Genomic DNA, 22,092 nt, shown 5'->3' on the forward strand with positions numbered 1-22,092 from the left:
TCAGACGGAAAGGTCTATAAGTATATAATTGGGTCAACTGTATCTGAAGATCCATCCTTCCGCTGGAAATACGTTGTTCCAGTTGTTGAAAGGAGAGAAATCATCAGAAGAATTCACAGCGAAGCCCACCTAGGGTTCGTCAAGACACTTTCCAAAATTCGCGAAAGGCATTATTGGCCACGCTTAGCTTCAGACGTTAAGCGGTTTTGCAGCCAATGCGAGATATGTCGTGAGTCAAAAACACCCAACATTAACGTTCAACCAATCTGCGGAAAGCCCAAGCATTGCTCTCGCCCTTGGGAACTAATATCAATGGACTTCTTAGGCCCATATCCAAGGTCCAAGAGAGGTAATGTTTGGTTGCTTGTGGTTAGCGACTTTTTCTCAAAATTCGTCATGGTACAATGCTTGCGTTCTGCGACAGCTGCGTCCACTTGCAATTTCGTTGAGAATATGATTTTCAATGTATTTGGCGCACCATCAATTTGCATTACAGATAATGCAACAGTTTTCAAATCTGAGCTGTTCCAGAAAATGTTGCAAAGATTCTCCGTGACCCATTGGCCCCTGTCCGTCTACCACCCCAGCCCTAATCCGGCTGAGCGTGTCAATAGAGTCATCGTGACAGCCATAAGATGCTCGTTGAACAGAGAAAAAGATCACCGCGATTGGGATAAGGATGTACACCAAATCGCGAAAGCTATACGGACTAATGTTCACGAAAGTACGGGTTTCAGCCCCTACTTCCTTAATTTTGGGCGAAATATGATAAGTTCTGGTAGTGAGTACGAAGCCCTGCGAGAAAGCGAATCACCTAAAAGTCCCCAAGAAGTCAGCAAAGACATGGAACTTCTTTACAGCAAAGTTAAGGAAAACTTGCTTAAGGCGTACCAAAAGTACAGCCATCCATATAACTTGCGTGCTAATCGGAAACACCAGTTCGAGAAAGGAGACGTGGTGTACAAGAAGACCATGTATCTCTCAGACAAGTCTCGAAATTTCGTAGGCAAGTTTGCTAACAAATTCGAGAAAGTTCGCGTGAAAGAAGTCGTTGGTACGAACACCTACGTCTTAGAACGTCTGGATGGCCAACGAATAGCAGGAAGCTATCACGGGTCATTCTTGAAACGAGCGTAATGCGTAAAGCTATGTCGGTCCTTCGCGAGAAGGTACATAAACAACGAAACTATTACTGAAAATACTCAATGAGGTTCCTAAACTACGTCCAATGTTCGAGATGTCAGCTAGTTCTGTTTCCTCACATTGTCGACTAAAAATATTCTGTCCAAAAACACAAGCTATGACTGCATTACGGCCGCGTAATGCATATACTACTTCAAATCTAAAATACACATCTGTGGTGCAACGATGCAGTCCGATCTGAGACGTCCAAGTGTTCCCTCGATCGTTAACGAACTGATAAGCACTAGAAAACAACAAGCTATGACGGTGCATCCTAATTGGCACATAAACCAAAAGTCTGCAATGAAACACTCTTTGAGGTGAAAAATCCATATTTCCGATGTTCGAGAAGTCACCATAAATGTTTCCTCACATCGTAGAGCACTTTCATGCAGTTGCATAAGTCGAACAAACCTAGAACAGATATCCAATTAGAATCTTGCTTATATCGTTTCGTTTATGTTTGTGTTGAGCTGTGTTGCATTGCTTGCAACTTATATAGGTCAATGATGCACTTCGTTGACCTTGACCCAAATCGAATAATTTCACTTTGTTTACAAATTGCAATAGCCCGGAATCACAAAATCTGTTCAATATTTCCAATCTTTAACCATAGATTTCATCCACAATTCACTTTATAGTTAGCATAAAATCGTTTCACAGTAGTTTCCGTCGTCGAATCGCAGTTAAAATCATTAATTTTGAAGAAATTAGGTAGAATTAGTTTACCTCTATCCCATCAGCACAGCTCGCGTTCGTTTTTTGTGTTGATCGATTTCGTGTTTCGTTTTTGACAGATCGTCAAAAAGCTTTCGTGTTAGAACCCGGTACTGAAAGTTCGGGATATGTGTGAAGCGTTTGTCGAGATGTTTATGCGTTCGTGATTCGTGTTTTTGCTATGACATTTTGAAATGAATGATTGCGGTTAATTAATTAATGAGTGATTTCGCGTATGATAAGTTATTAAGTAATCATGTATATTTTCAGACCATTGTTCTGAAGTACGTTGGTTATTCGGAAGAAAATATGCTCAGACATTTCTGAGGGTAATTCGGTTTTAGTCAGTAATTCGTTAGTTGAAGATGCTCAGACATTTCTGAGGTAAATTCGGTTTTAGGTATTAGTTTTCTCAGACGTCTCTGAGGTCATTTCGGTTAAGATAAGTTGGTTGAATGAGTACGGTTGTTTGTAAAGCATGTGAGAGTTCAATATGGCATAGCAGGACCAATCATTTGTTTGTATTTGTTTAGTTTACTAGTTCTGAATTCTTGTATGTTCTTCGATGTAGTTTGAATTAAATTAGAGTTTGATGTTTAATCTGTGAAATTAATAAAAATTTTGAAATTAATTTCAAAATTTTTATTATTATTAGTGTAGGCGAATATGTAACACTTAAATGTTTTGTGCCAGTCTAATAATATTCCTTTTTGTTCGTAACCAAAAGATCAGCAAGCTTCAAGAGTAGCTTTTGTGCCCAAAAGAGTAAAGCTTAAGTAAGTGTTGCGCAAGGTGCATAACCAAAGGCGAATGAACTGGACGCTTAGGAAACAATCGATAAGTTATGGAATTTTCCGCAAATTAACTTGTACCTGGTCCTTTGAAATTCGAAAACCCACCAATCGGGAAAAGCGATTCAGTGGAAAGTTTTTAGATTATTTTGAGTCCTCCAGAGCTGACCAATAAAAAAGATCGTACAAAAAAGACTGTACACGATTAGGTGGAAATTACGTCGTAGCTTTAAGGCTCGAACAAGTTTATTGTGCGCTTTCCATTTTATTCTGGTGGAGTCAGTTAAAGTGAACGGATCATTTTCCGAAGTAGTAAGCTTTTCTTTAAAAGTGAAAGTCTTTGTTCGAAAGTGAACTTATCGTTAATTTGTGAGCTTTGAATTCGAACTCGAAGTAAGTTCGCGAGTTTTCCATAATTATTCGAATAAGTTATTTAATCGAGTGGTTCAGTATTTTGAATTTTCAGAGTTTAAATAGTTTGACCGGTAAATTGAATAAAGTGAATAATTTATTGTGATTAGTCAGGTAAGCCTTTAGTGAAGAATTATTATGAGATTCATGTTAGTGAGAATTTATCACGTTGAATAGGCAGCGTCAAGCCCATCCAACGTGGGCAGCTTGTCCAGGCTGGTGCAAATTGTCCCTGGATTGTCCTGAGTCACTTCGAGTCCACGTGATCGGGAATCGCCCACGTGTTCCAATAGGTGTTCCGACTACGGAGTTCCTTCCTGTGTCTAGCCGAAGACTGTTCCGACTAGTGGGCCATTGTGGGTGGAAAATCTCGTCCAACAAGCGTTCCCCCGAATCGATAAGCTCAGACGTGAGCTTGTGCCCAAGTGTGTGCTCGAGTCGCCGATCTGTAATCGAGTAGAATTATCGACGATTGGACTCGTTTCGCCAAAGCGTGAGGCGTAGAGCAACAACAACCCGCTCTAACTCCACCAACCGCCAGGGACGCCTCTACCCTGAAGATCGTGCCCACGCGCGAACCTACCGTATAGCACACGTTCCAATTAGAATCCGACGAAGCTCTCCTGCCGTCGAGGGACGATCAAGCCATCGCCGTTGGAGCACCACGCCGATGCAGTTAAGGTCAGATCCACACTAGCTTTTGAACAGATTGATTGTATCCGCAAATTGTATATATAGAATAAGCTAAATGAGTTAAATGCGTGACGTCACCAGACAAGTTACTAGGTTTTATTTGAATGTTCACAATAAATTGAGAGCTTGCATACGTTTTGAATAGGTCCTATGCAAATAACTCTCTAAATTCATTTTTTTTAAATAAATTCGTTTAAATTGACTTTGTTTCATAATATTTATTTCGAGTTCGGATTGAAAACGACTCTACCATTCTTTTACGTTTATTTTTTGTAAATATCTAGATTTGTTGGTTCCTTAAGTTAAGACTTTTTCTGCCGCTCAGTTCTGGTTGACTTTTTCTTTTCTTTTTGGTTTAGGTTTCCGGTTTTCAGTTGGTTTGTAGTTAAATTTCCGTTCATTTGTCCTTTCGTGTGTGCCATTTTGGAGAGTTTTCGCTTCTGCATTGAACTATTTGCGACCTGCCCTGAGAAGGGTGGTCTCATACCGGGCTTAGACAGAGTGACGGTCCTTCGGAAGTCGAAGGTGGTGCTAAAGCCGTTGCTTGAGGAGCAGAGTAGAACGTTACAGGATGGATTTTGATTCATTTCTTAGGTGTATGGATTTCGATCCTGCACGGTACAGAATGGATATCTAAGGTGGTTTCCCAAGCTGTTTCCATGATTTTTTTTCCAGAGTTCTTTGGGGTGCCCACAATTTCTCGAGATTTTCTGTAAACCGTTTTCCAGACATTTTTTTTTAAGGCACTCTTTGCTCGTGGCCACTACTGTGCCGGAATCAGTTGTTCTGTAGCTTCTTCTTTACCGATACAGATCTATTTTCAACTTATCTATATTTACATCTTACTTTCACTCTCTCCTACTCTTTTACTCTCACAGCTGCCTGCGAAGAGGGTCAGTTTGTCTCAGTCACCATCTGATACTGACGAAGGATGGATGTGCTCCCCAAAGCACGGTCCTCCGTCAGGCGTCTTCTGGTGGCTGGACGGGTGTTTTGTGGAGGGGCTGGGAATCGAACCCATGACCTTCCGCTAATGAAGCGAAAGCGTAACCTCAAGGCTACAGACCCCCCTTCCAGACATTTGTGAGCATTAGAATTTCATTAGAAGTTTCAATTCCTGGTGTTATTGTACCCTTTTTAAAACTAAACTATTTTAATCAAAAAATCTTTGCCGCTTCAATTTTACTCACAGATTACAATCTCATCGATCATTCAGAACGAAATCCCAACGGTTTTTTGGAGAGTTCTTTCCCAAATTTGGAAAAGAAGGAAAAAAAAAGTTCGCAAAAATAGGGCCCTTCCAACCAACATCGTCCCTCTGGCACTAAACCGAATAGCTCCTTCCGCTTTTATACTTACGCTGCCTTTCCTGTATGATAAACATAGTGAGCTGTGCAGAGCATCTGCTATCCAATACAGCGGACTCTATCCCATTCGGCATAATGCCGTTTTGCATAACGCCATTTGGTATAATGTTCATTTGGAATAATTTTAAGAACACAGTTACAGATATTATTTTTCTTATATATGTCCCTCTCCTCGTACATTGTAGTTGTATCTTTCACTTATGTCTCCCTTAAGTTATTCCTTGTTTGAAGCACACTTCACTTTTTTTACTAAAAATCATGGCCAATGTTTTCCCCTTATATCAGTAATGACTTGAGATAAACATAATTCCAACTTCAAGTACTAAATTTTCAATTTGAATTAGAAACGTTCGAATTGTCAAAGAAAAAAAAACTAAAAAAAAATGTATGATTTTATTAAATTATGCCAAATAACCGTTAAACCAAATGGCTATTATGCCAAGTGACCATTATGAAAAATGGCATTATCATCTCGAAACGACAATAATGCCTCCAAATCAGTATCAACTATTTTGGTTTTGCCTATTGGTAAAACTACATATTTTTCAGCGTGTCATCCTTACATTTTCTTTTATTGAAATATTTTGCACGAGGTAAGGTTTTTTTTTCTGTTCAGTTTACTCAAAACATGATGGATCACCTCCAGTCCTATTGCATTTCTGTTCGGCACCAGATTCGTTTTAACTTTAGTCTTTTATTGTTATATCAATATATCCTTTAAACTCCGTTCGATAAATAAAAAAAAATACCGCTCTCAAAACGTTTCTATCGTCAGGTAATCCACCGAACCCCCCGATAATGAATGAATGATTGATTACTGCAAGCAATTGTTGCCGATCACCTTGTCGCATTAATTTTCTAGTAATATGAGCCGCTGCTTGTTCGATGCGATGGCCTTAACGGGAAAGCTCGATCCCACAGTAGAACCAGAATGTTGCTGTAGAAGCGTACTTCTTTGATCTTTCATTTTATCAATATGCCTTGATTTACCAACAAGCAAACAAGACTCTTTGAAGCGGTTGTCGTAGTTTAAACTTTAACATTTGCATCATCACCATCGTCATAATCAGCCGGACGCTTTGCCACACACATCCTTCCCAATATCCTCGACGACATTAGTCACGGTATCCGGGCAAAGAACCCAACCAAGACGCCTTCTAGCCTAGTTGCAGGCGTACCTCTTCCTTCTCAACGAATATTCATTTCCTAGATAAGCGAGCTCGTCCCAATATGCTGCCATTTGCCTCATTCGCGTATAACTATATAATTGTAAACGACTGGTTGAGCTGCTGCCAGAAGTGAGAATATATCCTCCTTATACTTTTTTCTCGATTGACCTAGATTTTCATCATTTTCCGTATTCGTTTTTCCTCCATCACAGGGCTGGTAGCAAGTCTCTTTTTAAGACATTTGGTCACATTTTTCCTTATGAGTGAAAAATTTTCGTTTCTTTTCTCATTTTCCTCGAGGAAACGCTTCAGTCTTCTTCTGGTATACTTTAAAGATCCTTTTCAGCTATCTCGTCAGAAATACCTCTAGAGATTTCTTCAGCAATTTATTTACCAGGAATTGGTTAAAAAATTTCTCAAGGGATGCATGAAATGAATTTCTGAGGAATGTTTAGTTTGAAGTGTTATCTTAGTTCCTGTTTGATCTGTTGGTCTCTTCTCGGATCCTTTTTGGACTCTTTTTTCATGCCCTAAAGGAGCTCATGCCCTTTAAATTCGTTTTTTTTTTTAAAGCTACTCAGTCGCTACCAGCCCTGGACCGCTTCATCACCACAAACAACAAACAGACAAAACAGTTTTCCCTGCAACGGTAGCTTCGCCGCTGTCGTCATCGTTGGAAAGTTTCTAGCAAACCAAAAGTTCAGCTTTTGGTGCTGCTGTCGTTTCCAAATTCCCTTCGTTTCAACCCAACCCTTCGGTTTTCCCGCTGAAGCATACTCATTTGAATTTTCGCCTTTACTCGATTTCAGTTCCAAGTGATGTTTGCTCATTTGAACTCGTTTTGTTCCGTTAAAGTTTTCTATCTGTTCCTTCAAGTTTTCCCCAAACACCGAACCACTTCTTGTCACTTTTCAAGTGGCCCTTTTAGTTTTGCAATTGATTTGTAACTCCCGATCACCGTCTCAGAGCCCTATCCAAAAAGAATAATCTACTACTTCTACTACCATCACCCCCCCTACTGAACGCAGCTGACTATCTTATTTTTGGTCGTTTATGTTCTACTATTTTGCCTTGATATGCTCTACATACTAATTTCAAGGTATTTGATGAGTGGTGTTCTTTCTACTTACTAACCGTTCAAAAAAACTCCCTGTAGTCTCACCATCCCCACCACCTCTAGCAACGTTGTGTAGTAGTGGTAGACTTTAGTAGATGCTCTAGAGTATTTTCCATTCCGAACCACTTCGTAGCAAGTAGATGAGCCAACTATCAGTTATTGAAATTAAATAGCAGCAATAACTGCGAATCACGGCATACGCTATTTTATGCACTCTCTAGTAGATTCATGTTATGCAAATTAGCGCCGTTGCTGTAAAATTGCGGTTTTCGGGATTTTTCTTTGTGTATAGCAAAAAACATTATATGATTATATAGTTTTTCTCGCACACTCTACGATCAGAGCTTTGGGTCGATTGTATACCATGACGCTATAATAAAATACGTTTCATGCATTCTATGCTTTGTAAATATTTTCTTGTAAATTTATGGTACAGATAGAGGAAAGTGGCCCTTACTCATGTAAGATTGAGTGCATGCAAATTGATCGATTTGGATATACTCTCAGAATCTCTCAGAGTGAAACAACGTTAGCATTCTGAGTCTGGTTGTAAAAAAGTACAACTAAGGTACAAAAGAAATGAACAAAATCACAAATAGACATTTGTAACGTTCCCTCTGTCTCTAGTGTAAGGAACGTCAATCTTTGAGCCCAACGGGACAAGAATTCGTATAAAATGCTATGGGTTCTCAAGTCAATCATTTAAATATTTGTGTTTTGTTACGCTGGATAGCTTTTAGTCGACAGTTTCGACAGTTCCTGTCTCTACAGCTTAAATTTGTTCTAATTTTCCTATTCCTGCACGACCTCTTGAACTGAATTGATACATTTGACACTAACAATGTGATGTATGTGGTCAAAAGACATCATATTGCACAAACATATATCGCAACGACACGTTTCTAGAAGCACTCGATTTTTTCTATACTTTTGTAAGGTTTCAGTTAATTCAACAACTAGCATACCCAACGTGGCTAACCACGGTCCAAAACAATGGAAGCCTTTCACAGATTGATAATTTCCATGTTTAAATGCCAAACAGTAGCTTGGGCAAATAAAAAATCTCTTAACATCTATTGAAACGCTCTAAGAAAACAAATCTAAGAAGTGGCCGTTCCAGTAGACATGTAATGTCAAGAAATGATATTGATTATAATTTGGTTATAATAGGGTCCAAAAGTCAGAAACACAAGTTTACTATTTTTTCAAATGATTTTTTTGGCTTAAGTCCAAAAAGCACTTTTTTACGGTTTTTGAGATTTTGTCACACCCTTTGGTTTAAACTCAAATTTTGAGTATATTTTGCTTTCCGTGTCCCTTCCGAAATGTCAGATAGGAACATTAGTGTGGGACAAAATTTAGATTCTCGCTCCACTTCACTTTTTGGATTGCATTTGGGTCCCATAACAACTGTGCAAAATTTCAGCTCGATCGGTGAAACTATATTTACGCGCCAGCCGTTCAAAGTTTGTATGGGATTTACTATGGGAAAACTTACTTTTGCAAAGAAAAATCACCAGAGGTCGCCCATCGACCTCTATAACAATTCTAAACACAGATCGATCTCGATACGATGAAGATTATTGTCGAAGACCGCGAAACAATCCGACATGTGTGAACAATGTGTTTTAATGGAAACCTATTAACAAGGCGTTGTTGATTAACACGTAAAGGAATAACAAAATTGAGCATAATTTCCGAATAGTATTTGTGTACCGTCGATGGGGGTGACAATGAGTCTGGGGGGTGAGATTGGGTCAAAACGGAAAAAAATATGATTTATGAAATATTTCAGCTAATAACGCTGATATTACTAAAATTTATAATTCATATGATAGGGAACATATTATTACACATAATTAATCACAATATACATTTTAAGACAAAGTAGTTTTTGTTTAATATATCAACAAACTTGTATGTTGAAACTAGACAAAATTTGCAACATTAAATTTCTCCTGTGCAAAGTATAACGCATGTACTTTATTCTCTTTTGTTATATTAGTAGAAGGTTGAAAATCTTTTCAATACACTTCACATGTATTTTCCGGCATCTATTTGATTTTTCCACAAAAATTTCATATATTTTCAGTACGTCTAAAACATTAAAAATGGGGGTGATATTGGGTCACGCAAGAACGATGGTGAATGAATTCACAAGTCTACTTTTTTGTCGTTTTATGGTGCCATGTGCACTCTTTCTTCATTAAGGCGAAGTAGGCCGTCATTAAAATTTGTACGCGTGGTTGATGATTGTTGCTAATTCATCTCACGATTTCGAATCGAAGAAAATCAGTTGGTTTTGCACTGACACTGCTGAAAAAGTATCAGCATACTTTATGCATGTAAGCGCGTACAGTGATACTTTTTAAAGTCAATATAAACTATCGAGACTGAGTTTTATCACTTTGAAATGCAAGCTGAAAAGTCATCATTGTTGCCAAAACGAATGACGGGCTACTTAGCCTTAAGATGTGTTTATTCTTTCTAAATACAGCATCGCTGAAACATCAAACAAGTCTAGTTGACGATTCCGTGCATTGAATAACAATGTAACGCATGTTGACAACTTCTAAAACCAGTAACTGCTTGTCGTGTTCAACAACATCGTAATATTTTATCAAATATTTTTATTTTTAATTTAATTATTTATTAGTGTTTTCATATCATAGAAACAACACACGGAAGTGTAAATGAGATGGATCACTGAAATACCGGGATTATGACGTCAACATCTGCCTAAAATGTATTGATCGTGGAATGTCGCACCGAAATTTAACTACTTGCGAAGGTTTCAGATAATCACTGTTTCTATAAACTTTTAGGGAACCTGAATAGGCCATAAAAATGGGAATGAGACTTTGAAGACAATTTGAGGGGAAAAACAAGAAAATTTGTGTAAACTTGACGAGAAATGCCGGGTTTACATATTTTTTCTCATAGGTTTTCAATTTTTTGCTATAATCGTTCTTTAAAGTGGGTTTATCATACTTGTAAAACATTTTAGATATCTTTTCGTCTTTTTTGCATCGTATTTCATCAATATTTTTTTACTGTGAATGGTTTTGCAGTCAGATTCTCAAAAACAAGTTATTTCAATTACAGTGACCCAATGTCACCCCCTCTGTGGGGTGAGATTGGATCATTTTTCATTCACTTATAGCGCCGAAGTGAATAAATATTTTTCCATATTTTTTGGACAGTTGTTAAAGTACCATCAAAGTACATACACACCAAATTTGAAGTTTATTGGAGTTGAATTGCGAAAGTTATTATATAAATAAATCGTACATATCCGTTTTCGACCCATTCTCACCCCCAACGACGGTACTAACTTTCTTCACAAGCATCGGATTGCTTTGCGGTCTTCGACAATGTGGTTAATTGTAGAAATACCTATCGAGATTTGTGTTGAATATTTTTATAGAGGTCAATGGGCGACCTCTGGCAATTTTTCTTTGCAAAAGTGAGAATTCTCATAGTAAATCCCATACAAACTGAACAGCTGGCGCGTAAATATAGTTTTTCCGATCGAGCTGAAATTTTGCACAGCTGTTGTGGGCCCTAAATGCAATCCAAAAAGTGGATTAGTGCGAGAATCTATTTTTTCATATAACCATGTCCCAGGCTAAGGAACAACTTCAGTGTTAAAACTAAAAACCCTGTGGTATTTTTTTCGACAAAGTGTGTGTTTGACGTTCATGATCAAAAGTGTCGAGTTTCATATTTGGAACTATTTTTAAAATTAAAGTGTAAATATGTTATAGCTGTTATTTGAGCTGGAAAAGTTGCTTAAGTAGTTGCAAAAATATGCTCTTTCAACAAGAATTCAGTGAACATTTTAACACCCAATTCTCGCATAACCTGTGATCTCGCCCTAAAAGCCATTGGTAAACGAATGTGTAGCTCCTTCTGAGCAAACGAAGAGACTAGGATCAACACTGGGAGATAGAGGAGGATCTTCTTTTCATCGTTGCATTGTTGAATAACGTTTAAATCCTTTCGTTTGCTCGGAAACAACAAGCTACACACTCGATTACTAATGTCTTTTAGGGCGAGATCATAGGTTATGCGAGAATTGGTTTAATTTCATCTGCTAGTAAAATTTCAGAACTTCCAGAACATTCTACGTATGAAAGGGTCTCTAAAAATCTCGAATAGTCTGCAAAATTACCATTTTTAACATTATCAATTATAAATTAAACATTAAATAAACTGTTGTAGTGTTCTATAAATTTATGTCGTGCTCAATAAAAAAATTCGGTGAAGCATTTCAAAGCGTTACCGACAGACAGGCAACTCTGGGATTGTACTTATTATGAAATTAACATTTATTAGAACAAAAAAAAAATGGAAAAAGATCCCATTTAATGCATTTCAACTATGTCAACCCCTAATTCTATTTTTTTTATAGATTTCCATGGCATATGGGATTTATTTTTCTCGTTAGGCTAAAGCCTGTCCACGATAAATTTCGGACACGGATGGCGGGTGTACCACAGAAAGTTCGAGAATTTTACAGAAAGAAGGATTAACATCCTTGTCAACTGTTTATTTTGTAGATATAACTCTTTTATTCTGAAATAAACAATTGTTTTTGTTGAATTATGAGTAACTTTTTTTTGCTGCCATTATTTGGGTGTCCGAAATTTAACGTGGACAGGCTTTATGTAATATACAAGTAAGCTACAATTTAAATAACTTGAAAGGTCATAAAGTTTGAAACTTGCATCATGACAAGTATTAACCCATTTTGTCTCATGATTCAATTACTTGAATTAGTTTATTTTGAAACTCATAAGCTTAGGGCATCTTTTTGCTTAGTTACAAATCGCAAGGCGAATTTCAAAAAAACATAACTCGTCATATGACTTGTAACGTTATGAAGATGCCCTAATTATAATAACAGTCACGAAGTAAGGTGAGACAAAAGATCTTTTTTTTTTGAATTTCTAGACAGATCGAAAACAAATGTCATGAATGGAAAAACTTTCAATCCAAACATTTTTCGGCTTAGATTTAGCCAGTTGTGTCTATTTGAGGTTTTTTGAAGTGAAAATTGTAATATTCTAACACCTTCAGCATAGCCAATTTATAAACTATAAATCGAGAATAAGTGCTTTCACGACTTTCACTTTAGATTTTCCCTTGACACAATCTCACTTTGTTTTGACGGTACTGATCATCCATATATTCACTATGTTTACTCTCGTATAGTGTTCGACTCACTCTAGACTCATGCTTGACTCAGTTTCATGGCAGCGGGCCCGATTGGCTTGTCAGATGGATCGGGCCCGGGGCATCTATTCTACTGGCAATCGCTGCAGTTGAAATAGGGCATATCCAGGGTGTGAAATTAATACTGACCGTCATTGAGCTCACTTTCGAAACACACTCAACTCACTATGAGTTATTCTCGAAATAGTGAATCGGGCACGAAAATGATTCATCTTGCTCACTCTTGGGTTCTTCTGGACTCCGCTTTGACTCATTCTTGATTCATTCATGATCAATACGTCCATGGTTCCCTCCCCCTTTTCTAGGTAACGGAAAAAGCGTGGACACGAGGGGTCCAAAATTGGCCCAAACGAGTATCTCAACATCCAAATGAGTTAGAATGTTGATGTCTTCGGCAAAGTTATTCAGCAGATCAAGGGCTATCAGGTGGTGAAGAGTGTGATTGAGAATGAAACCTGCTAGATGGCGCTAGTGACAAATTTTATTCAATCATTTGTGTCTCAAAACCCTTATTAGCTGGAAAGTTGGAGTCTTCGGCAAAGCTGTTCAGCAGATCAAGGGCTATCTGGCGAAATCTGATTGAGAATTCATCCGCTAGATGACGCTAGTGACAGTTTTTCTTCAATCTTCTGTATCTCAAGATCATTATCAGCTAGATGGTTGGTATCTTCGGCAAAGTTAATCAGTAGATCAAAGGCTTTCTGGAGGTGAAAAATCTAATTCAGAATTTATCCGTTAGATGACGCTAGTAACAAATTTTCTTCAATTGTTTGTATTTTAAGATCCTTATAAGCTAAAGGTTGATGTCTTCGGTAAAGCTGTTCAGTAGATCAAGGGCTACAAGGTGTCTTCACTGATAGGTTATGGAAGGGCTGTTCGAAAACCTGATTGGACAAATAACCGAAGCAAATCAGCAACAATATGCAACAGCATTGTTGCGCTAGACCCTTATCAGCTCGAAGGTTGAAGTCTTTGGCCAAGCCGTTTAACAGATTAAGGACTATCTTGTGGTGGAAAATCTGATTTGAAACACATCCACTAGATGGTGCTAGTAACAAATTTTTGTATCTCAAGATCCTTATCATCTGATCAAGGCAATTAGCCATGAAAAGTCTGATTGAGAATTCTACCGCAAGGTAACGCTAGTATCAAATTTTAAGTTCGATCCTAGTAGTATAATCAAAGTTTCCAGGAAAACAATAGCAGTTGAAACAAAACAAATACTATACAGTGTACCTCCAACATATTGGCTATAATTTTGCTGAACAAACTTGTGTCAAAATATTTACATGCTTCGAACTTTTGCCCTACTATGGGCCAAAAATTGTTTTCAAGCATTTATGCAAAAACTAATACACCTCACAGCATCCTTATGATAGGCCTAGAAACGCCCTTACACTGAATATTGAAATAGATGTTATCTTCATTTAGTTCCATGTAACGAAAGTTTGATCGAAAATTACAATATTCACGTTGAAAAACAACAAATAGCCATAACTTTTCCAAATCTCAATCATTTTTTATGATATGTTTAGGGAAAGTATCTAACTTGATTAGAATTCGAACCACCATGACATTAAAAGCTTTGTTTTAAAGTGAGCTAGAAATTAAAAAAAAACTCTTGCCCCACTTTATTCTACTGGAAAAATAAAGGTTCGTGCCTAACGGTGGAACCTAATTCAAGCATGAGCTGTAATTTGGGTGAACGTAACACACGATTACTCTTCATCAAACCTTTTTTCTTCAAATAAAGGTGCCAATAACGGCGCCGGCCACGTCCTTACAGTCATCGAGGAAGGGAAGGAATGTTAGTTCGACAACCGTTGTTACTAGAGACCGAGATCACCTCTGCATCTCCTTTCCATGACAGGATATTGAGTTAGTGGGATAAGGTATAGATCTGGGAGTCACCAATGTTTGGTGATGCGATCCATGATATAATCACGCCTAACCGGATTCGCGATATTATTCGATAATCGCATTATACGCCAAAAGAATGTTCATCACTCACCCCCGCAGGAGCAAGCGACACGATCAATAGATCATACACTACTGACGCTCGCGGCACTTTTTCACTCTAACGCGAAGAACGCGCGACATGTTTGATCCTGCCCTCGTCGCCCGCCCCCGCAGGAGCAAGCAACAAGGCCGAAGATATGTGCAGAACAAAAGTTTCAAGCGCACTAGCGCACGTCTGGTGGTGGAATTCCGTATCCGAATGACCACCGCATGTCTCCTAAACAATTTTGTCGAATATGTTTTTTTTTCTATATTCCATGTAGATCGCAAGGTATTTCATGTTGAAGATGAAAAGCCAAGGGTGTTGTACAAAGCACAACGCGCGACTACTCGCGTTACAAAAATTCGCGCGACAACCGAAAGGTTAAATGGTTTTGGTTTTCCGTTTGCATCTTTATATGTGTTGGAAACTTGAGATTACGACAACCATCGTTATAATTCAAATGATTCAAAACATTCAGTAGGATTCGTAAGACTCTGAGAAAATGACAGTAGAATTTCTAAGATTACCAGATTTCTATGTTTTTTTTTAACCCGTATAGGCCTGAGTGAAGACAAAAATTCTAAAACCATCACCGCTCAGCGAATTCTTAGTGGATTCAAATGATTTTTTGTCAGTATACTGGCACACATATCTAGTTTCTAGAAGTGACCAGAGGAACTCGAAAATATTGCTGTGGCCGGAGTTATTTCGGTGGGTCACTGGGTCAGGTCGGGTGAAAAGGTCACTGTGCGTTTGTGCCCCTGGAGGTAGGCAAATTTCAAGTCACAGATAATTTCCAGAATCGGCTATAATGTGGCCACTATATGTCGGAGTTTTAAGAAAATTGCATCATTGTGAACCTTTTGAGAAACGATTGAATTGGATAACAATGAGTTTTGCATTTGATTGATCCTACAAATGATCATTTTCGGGTCCCGCCTCAAACATACGATAAAGTGGCCAAGCTTATGGGAACGCATTTTAGTGCACAATTATGTTTGATTTCTAGTTTTCGAGAATTGAAACGGTTTATTATCCAACAAATCTATAGCCGGTTCTTCCGGGCATTACGTCCGAATTGCCACATCCGGTATATTTTAAACTATGCAAAACTCTGCATTCATAATGTTGAATATCAGATCTTAATGATTTATGCAAATTAAAATGATTGTCATTGCAAATAAATAAAGGTAGGGGGACATGGGGCAAGAAGGACACCCGGGGCAAGAGTGCCACCTCTAATTTCACGTAGTTCAAATCAATTTTTTGATGTTTAAAGCAGGATAAGTATAAATTGAGTACTAATTGAGGGTTGTGTAAATATTACAGTTAAAAATGTTTAGTACAAAAAAATAGAAAAATGTCTTTAACTCACCAACGCAAAATATGCGAAATATTATAAGAATGTAAGGCTGGAAAACAAGGTTTGGCTCCCAATAAATACAAAACATATTGATTTTTCCGCACAGTATTGATGATTTTCAATTGTTTAATATAGCTGTGAGGATTTTTTTACGAAAAAGTCCTTTTGACATTAAATTTTACATATATAATAAAAGTATGTCTTATTGGACAAGAGGGACACCGCAATTTTCTCATATAAAATCAAATGAACTTTTATTTTTCTTGTTTAATATTGCATTCAATCAATGTTTCCTACTAAATAAACTCAAAATAAACCATCTTGGACATTCAAAATGGTTTCTGAAAATGTTTACCATTATTGTTACAGTCAAATGAAATGACTAAATTAATTTCGTAAAATTTCTTTTTAACTATAAGTCAACTTTTATCCCTCAGTTTTTAATTTTACTTACTCTACAATTTATCCTTTAGGTGGGGAAATAATAATATACAAAATTTGTGGCATTTTGCTCTGGTGGTCTTCTTGCCCCATACGAGTGGCACTCTTGCCCCGTGCCTCGTTTAAAAACCTCATAAAAGAAGGGACATTTTCAAAAATCTCAAATCATCATGTGTTTCTTATATTTTTGTAATCTATCGATAACATCATTTAGAACAAGAGCTGAGCTTGCCCCTACACTGGAATGATCTTCAAAAATTGTGCTAATCAACCATGATTTGAACCTATATATCTTAAGGTGTCCTTCTTGCCCCCAGCCCCCCTAACTTAGCATGTCCCAAAAAATAGCCCTTTTTTACCCGACTTGACCCAGTGACCCATCGGAATAACTCCGACCACAGGAATATTTCCGAGTTCCTCTGGCCACTTCTAGAAACTAGATATGTGGGCCAGTAAACTTACAAAAAACATTTCAATCCGTTAAGAATTCGCTGAGCGGTGAGGGTTTTAGTATTTTTGCTTTCACTCTATACGGGTTAATGTTAGTAGGAATAATGTTATTGGTACATCAGTGATATTTTTGTTAATCCAATAGCATAGAATCCGCAGAAACCACAATGTACTTTTGAGAATTTCTGTAATTCTTGTTTTCGGATGGTAATGTCTGACGAAATCTTTGGAAATTGGGTGATAGATTTCTTTGACGCCGTTGTAAATATTGAAATTGCGATGGGTACCGTAAAATGTTGTAACTTTGATAGCCTTCCGAAAGAAAGTCTGATCATTTCTGCATTCTGCTTAAAATGTTATTGTAAAAACAAATGTTGTTACGACATTAAATTTAACATGGATTAATCGGTTTTCGAAACGAATATGAAGCGTTCCATACCTCGAGGAGGCGTTCAAATGTATTGCAAGAATATTTGAATTCCCAACGAAATTTAACTATTTCTATGAAAATCCCATATGGCCTATTGGATTTACAGAATTCTCATAGGATTTTCCGGTTTCCTAACCAATTCCAACGGAAATATCAGAATGTCTATGTGATTTCTAACATTCCCGAAAAAAATCTTACCAGATTCTGAGACTTTATAGCGGAACCCTGAAATGCCTATCAAAGCTTTGAACTCTCATCGAAATTCCAGGTGTCGTACCAAAAAAAAAAAAACAAAAATGTCTCTCGAATACCAGAGTTTTTACTAGCAATTTAGATTTGCAACCTCAATCGTAAAATTCCTGTCTGAATTTCAGAACGGAAATCTCAAATGTCGCGTAACTTTTAAACATAACCTATGTAACAATAAGAGATTTTCTCCTCTGTCTCTCTCGTTCGATTAGAACAGTGCTTTTGGGAAACGACAACGAATATTGAATCATGAGTAGCAACATTTGTAACTTCTTATCAGTAGGTTGTAGTAAATACTATCCTTATTCATATCGAACATGCTCTTTGTAGTATGCTCGAAAGGTGTATTGTAGTAAAGAAGTTTTCGATACAATCGAGAACGTAGTAAACTCAAGTTCACTACTTTTTTGCTCAAACGATTTAATGTCACATTATAAAGCAAAACATTTCATCAATCATAAATCTTTCATTTGAAAGTGATTGCTAACCAAAGCACATACTTTATTTCATGATCAATTAATTCTCGCCTAACCAACCAGGGTTCACGAGATCCATATCGAAAAAAGGAAAATCCAAATTTTCCACCTTATTGCGTACACCTTTCTCAAGCGGAAAACAGCAATCCATCACGCTGGAAAAGCGATCAGACTTTGGATTAATGAACACATCAAAGCGCGGTAAAATGTTACCTTTCTACATCTACCATTTCAATCCAAACGGATGACGACCGAATGGCAATGGGCAGAGTAAAAGCAGCTTATTAGGAAATCCGACCAGAGATTTGTTTACAGGTGGTACCAATGTCGGAAAAGGCCACTTGATATGCATGGCTAACTCATTAGTGTTCGGTGTCGGAAAGTGACCCGAAGGAAAGAATAACCAAGGAAAGTGTCACCTCAAAAAAAGCTATTTGTAGTTCGGACACCTGTCACGAATGTCAACTCGATATGGGGACCTGTAGTTACAATAATGGTCTTCCATCTAAGATGATGGCCATTCCGAATCTAGGATTCTTTTCTCCCTTCAAATTATTGATTTTGTGTCCTTGCGATTTAATTAAATAGGACTTCTCCGGAAACACTAATAAGTAAAAATCCACTTCAATGCACAACTTCAAAATTAGCAATTCCTTCAATCATTTTGTCAAAAGAGTTCTTCAAACGAATACATCGTTGTAAAATAGTAGTAATAGTACTGACTTATGACATCAGATTCAATCATTCATTTCGGCTTACGTTTTTCATTGCTTGCCACATCATTTTCACCTTTTTTGCATAATCCCCCTACACACGCTTTGCTTCAATTATGTTTCCCAGGAATGATTATTCTTCTTTTTAAGCACCATTTTCCGTCGTTTTGATTAGAATAATGAACGTTTGTCATGACACAGCATGGATTTAATTGCCTGACTCCCTGAATTGTTGATTCAACAGAATTTGCTGAAACAAATACTTAGATGATTGCTCCTTATCGTGGAAAACATGTTTTTAGACTTTGTGAGCATTTCGCGCTATAGGCTTGAAGCGATGTTATGATTGGCATAAACTTCTATGAATCTGAATTTTTGCCCGGGCTGACAAACGAAAGCTTCTAACAGCTTATATTTGATGGGATTTGTGCTTTTTTTATAATACGGATGTTAAATATCCGTCAGTCACGCTAAATTCTAATCCTCCGATAAATTTAAATCGGTGCCACTCATTTCCCCCTTATTTTTGTGATTTCGTTAGGAATGGATAATTAATTTCATCTTTTTCGTTTTATTTGTTTATTTTCGTTAAAATTCTGCTAAATCAGGATCCCTGGAAACAATTAGTCCTAATTTATGTACAGAAAGATGAAACGAAACCACACAGCCTTCTCACTGCACACTGGTTTTTTCGATCGGGGTTGCTAAAGTAGAATCTTGTAGCCCTTAGTAACGTTACTCACTTTGCACCAAAGCTGCCGTCCACCCTCTTCACAAATCAATTTCCAAATTCGTGTAAACAGCGAATTTAAACTCCCAAACCCCAACTATTGTTGCCTAACCCCACAAGCTGAGCTACAGAACGCACCTGGTTTTCTGGTTTTCTTAACACATTCTTGCTGTTATCACAAACACCTTACACTCAGTTACACACCTTGGCTTCCCCACGTCTGACTTTTTTCACTGTACACAGGAAACACTAAAGTCATGTAGATAATGGCGCTAATAACCTCAATATATTATGTACTCACACCACTTTTAAACTCTACATCCAGTACTTAGTAGTGATATTGATTTTTCGTTTCGATACCAGTCACAAGCTAATCGTGACCGCCGTCAATTAAAATTTCACTAATCAAATTGTTTTCTTCTCTTTTTCCCCGTTTCCACACCACGTCCCGAATCCTTTAATTTGATCCTTAATTTTTGATTTATTTCCATATCCTAATCACCAAATTCACCATGTCCCCGAAATCCCATGTTTTTTTGCAAACAACACACAAAAAAATGTACACTCAAACCCCCGACAGGTCGTAAGTTCAACCAACGGAGAATTGAATGCCGATGACCCAACCGCCGGGCATTCGAACACGCCCATCACGCAGCAGCCGGAAGTGGAACTGGTCGACGAAACAAAGTGAGTATCCTTTCAGCGATTTCGCATTCGGTGAATAGTTAGTAATAATAGTTTGCGGAACAAGTTGCAGAATGATGATTTTTACAATACAAGTCGTAAATTTGTCCTACGAGGCTTGCCGAGTAGGATATTTACAATGAGTGCTGTAAAAATCGAGTTCTGCAACGAGTTACGTACAACATTTTTTTTTATATTTTGTAGAAGACCACTTGAGGGTATCAGAAATTATATCGGAATGCATTCACCATTATTTTACAATTTCTGAAAAATTGTTGTGTTATGATTCATTACAAAACTCCAAACAGTTGCTTAATGAGAAAGCGTTGCGTAATGAATCATCACAGCACTGGTTTCAGTCGTATAATGACTATTCCCGCACTGTATACTTCAGTGCAGGAAAGTAGGTCGTTTCATGAAAGATTGGCATGATGAAAAACAGCCTATTATGATGAGAAATTGCAAAATATTTTTTTTGCTATTTCAAAAAACGCGTCTTTGGGATATCAGAAATTATATAAAGCTGCGTAACTACAATTAATAACGTAACTACTACAATTTTACAATTAGTGGAAGTTGATGGCAAACTTATTTTACTTATGTGATGAATCGTAAACTAACGAAAATAAGTTGTGTAACGAATTCTTACGATACACATAGCGGAATTTGGGGCAAGCATGTCACCTTAAGTAAATTGTTCTCTAATTTTGTCCAAAGCATATCACATTCACCAATTAAGCCTCATTCAGTGCGCATCGTACCTTCGTGCTGTGCGTACACGAATTCTCTCTGCTCTTGGAAGTTTTCTTAAAAACTACCTAAAGCAATAAAACAGTACTTTTCAGTGCTTCATAAACAGTACTTTTCAGTGCTAAAATTAAAAACGGTACTTTTCAGTGCTACTAAACCAGTACTTTTCAGTAATATTTTCTACTATTGATCCCTTTACGATCCTTGTTAGGACCCGTGCCTTCGATTTTTCGTTGGACCCGTTGGCGAAAGCTAGCGGTGGTAATCCTTCTTGGACACCGTCTTGGGAAAAAACCTCTCGAAGGTCACGTCTTCTTTCGTTTATTAACTAAACATGGTATCAACAACTAACAAAAGGAAGGGTGAATCTCTGAATTCACTACTTCCTTCCAAAAAAGTGGGTTTTAAAACTGTCACTACACGTGGCAAGAATGGAAGAAAGGACGTTTCCCCGGAATGCGAACTTTCTTCCAAGGGTGAAATGAATAATTGTATCGAAATGAGCAATCAGTTCGATGCTCTAGACAAATTTTCCGAATACCAAATCGAAGCAGCCTCTAGCCCAGGCTCTTTGATTCAAGTGAGGAAGCAAAGAATGCCTCCTATCGTGGTCAGTTGTTCCGAATTTGGGGGATTTAGGCAGGAGATCTTGAACTCCATTAGGGGAATCAAGGTTTCCTTCCAAATCGCAAAGAAAGGAGACTGTCGCGTTTTGCCGGAAACTCTTAAAGATCGTGAACTTCTTCTCAGGCATCTTGAAGAGAAGAAGCACAATTTTTTTACTTATGACGACAAAACTGAACGTTTGTTCAAAGTCGTCTTGAAAGGTCTCTCAAGTGACTATAAATCACCTGAAGAGATCAATAATGGAACAAATGATTTACTTGGATTCTCCCCAGTCCAAGTAATCATTATGAAAAAGAGAACCCAATCTGGCATTGTTCGGAAAGGGCTTTCTCAAGAATTTTATTTAGTTCACTTTAACAAAAAAGAACTAAATAACATTGGAGATTTATTGTCACTTACAGAAGCTTGGGAAAAATGCTAACCGACAGCACACCAGAGCACCTCAAAACAACAAACTATTATAAAAGTCAAACGAATTAACTGAAAGGCGTC

The 22,092-nt window shown here is 37.6% G+C and overlaps 1 protein-coding gene across 8 annotated transcripts in view; it reads left to right on the top strand.

Moving 5' to 3' along the window:
• The window catches only part of LOC5564645 (casein kinase I), a 206,014-nt gene that overhangs the window by 169,132 nt on the left and 14,790 nt on the right, over positions 1 to 22,092 (top strand). For 7 of the 8 annotated variants that reach the window (XM_021853318.1, XM_021853319.1, XM_021853323.1 and 4 more), the window contains one exon: positions 20,120 to 20,226. In XM_021853318.1, the coding sequence (XP_021709010.1) occupies positions 20,120 to 20,226 (107 nt within the window). Of the gene's footprint in view, positions 1 to 20,119; positions 20,231 to 22,092 lie in introns of those variants that run through there. The other variant, XM_021853324.1, reaches the window with a different exon arrangement.

This window comes from Aedes aegypti, chromosome 3 (genome assembly GCF_002204515.2).
Source record: "Aedes aegypti strain LVP_AGWG chromosome 3, AaegL5.0 Primary Assembly, whole genome shotgun sequence".
Classification (NCBI taxonomy): Eukaryota; Metazoa; Arthropoda; class Insecta; order Diptera; family Culicidae; genus Aedes; species Aedes aegypti.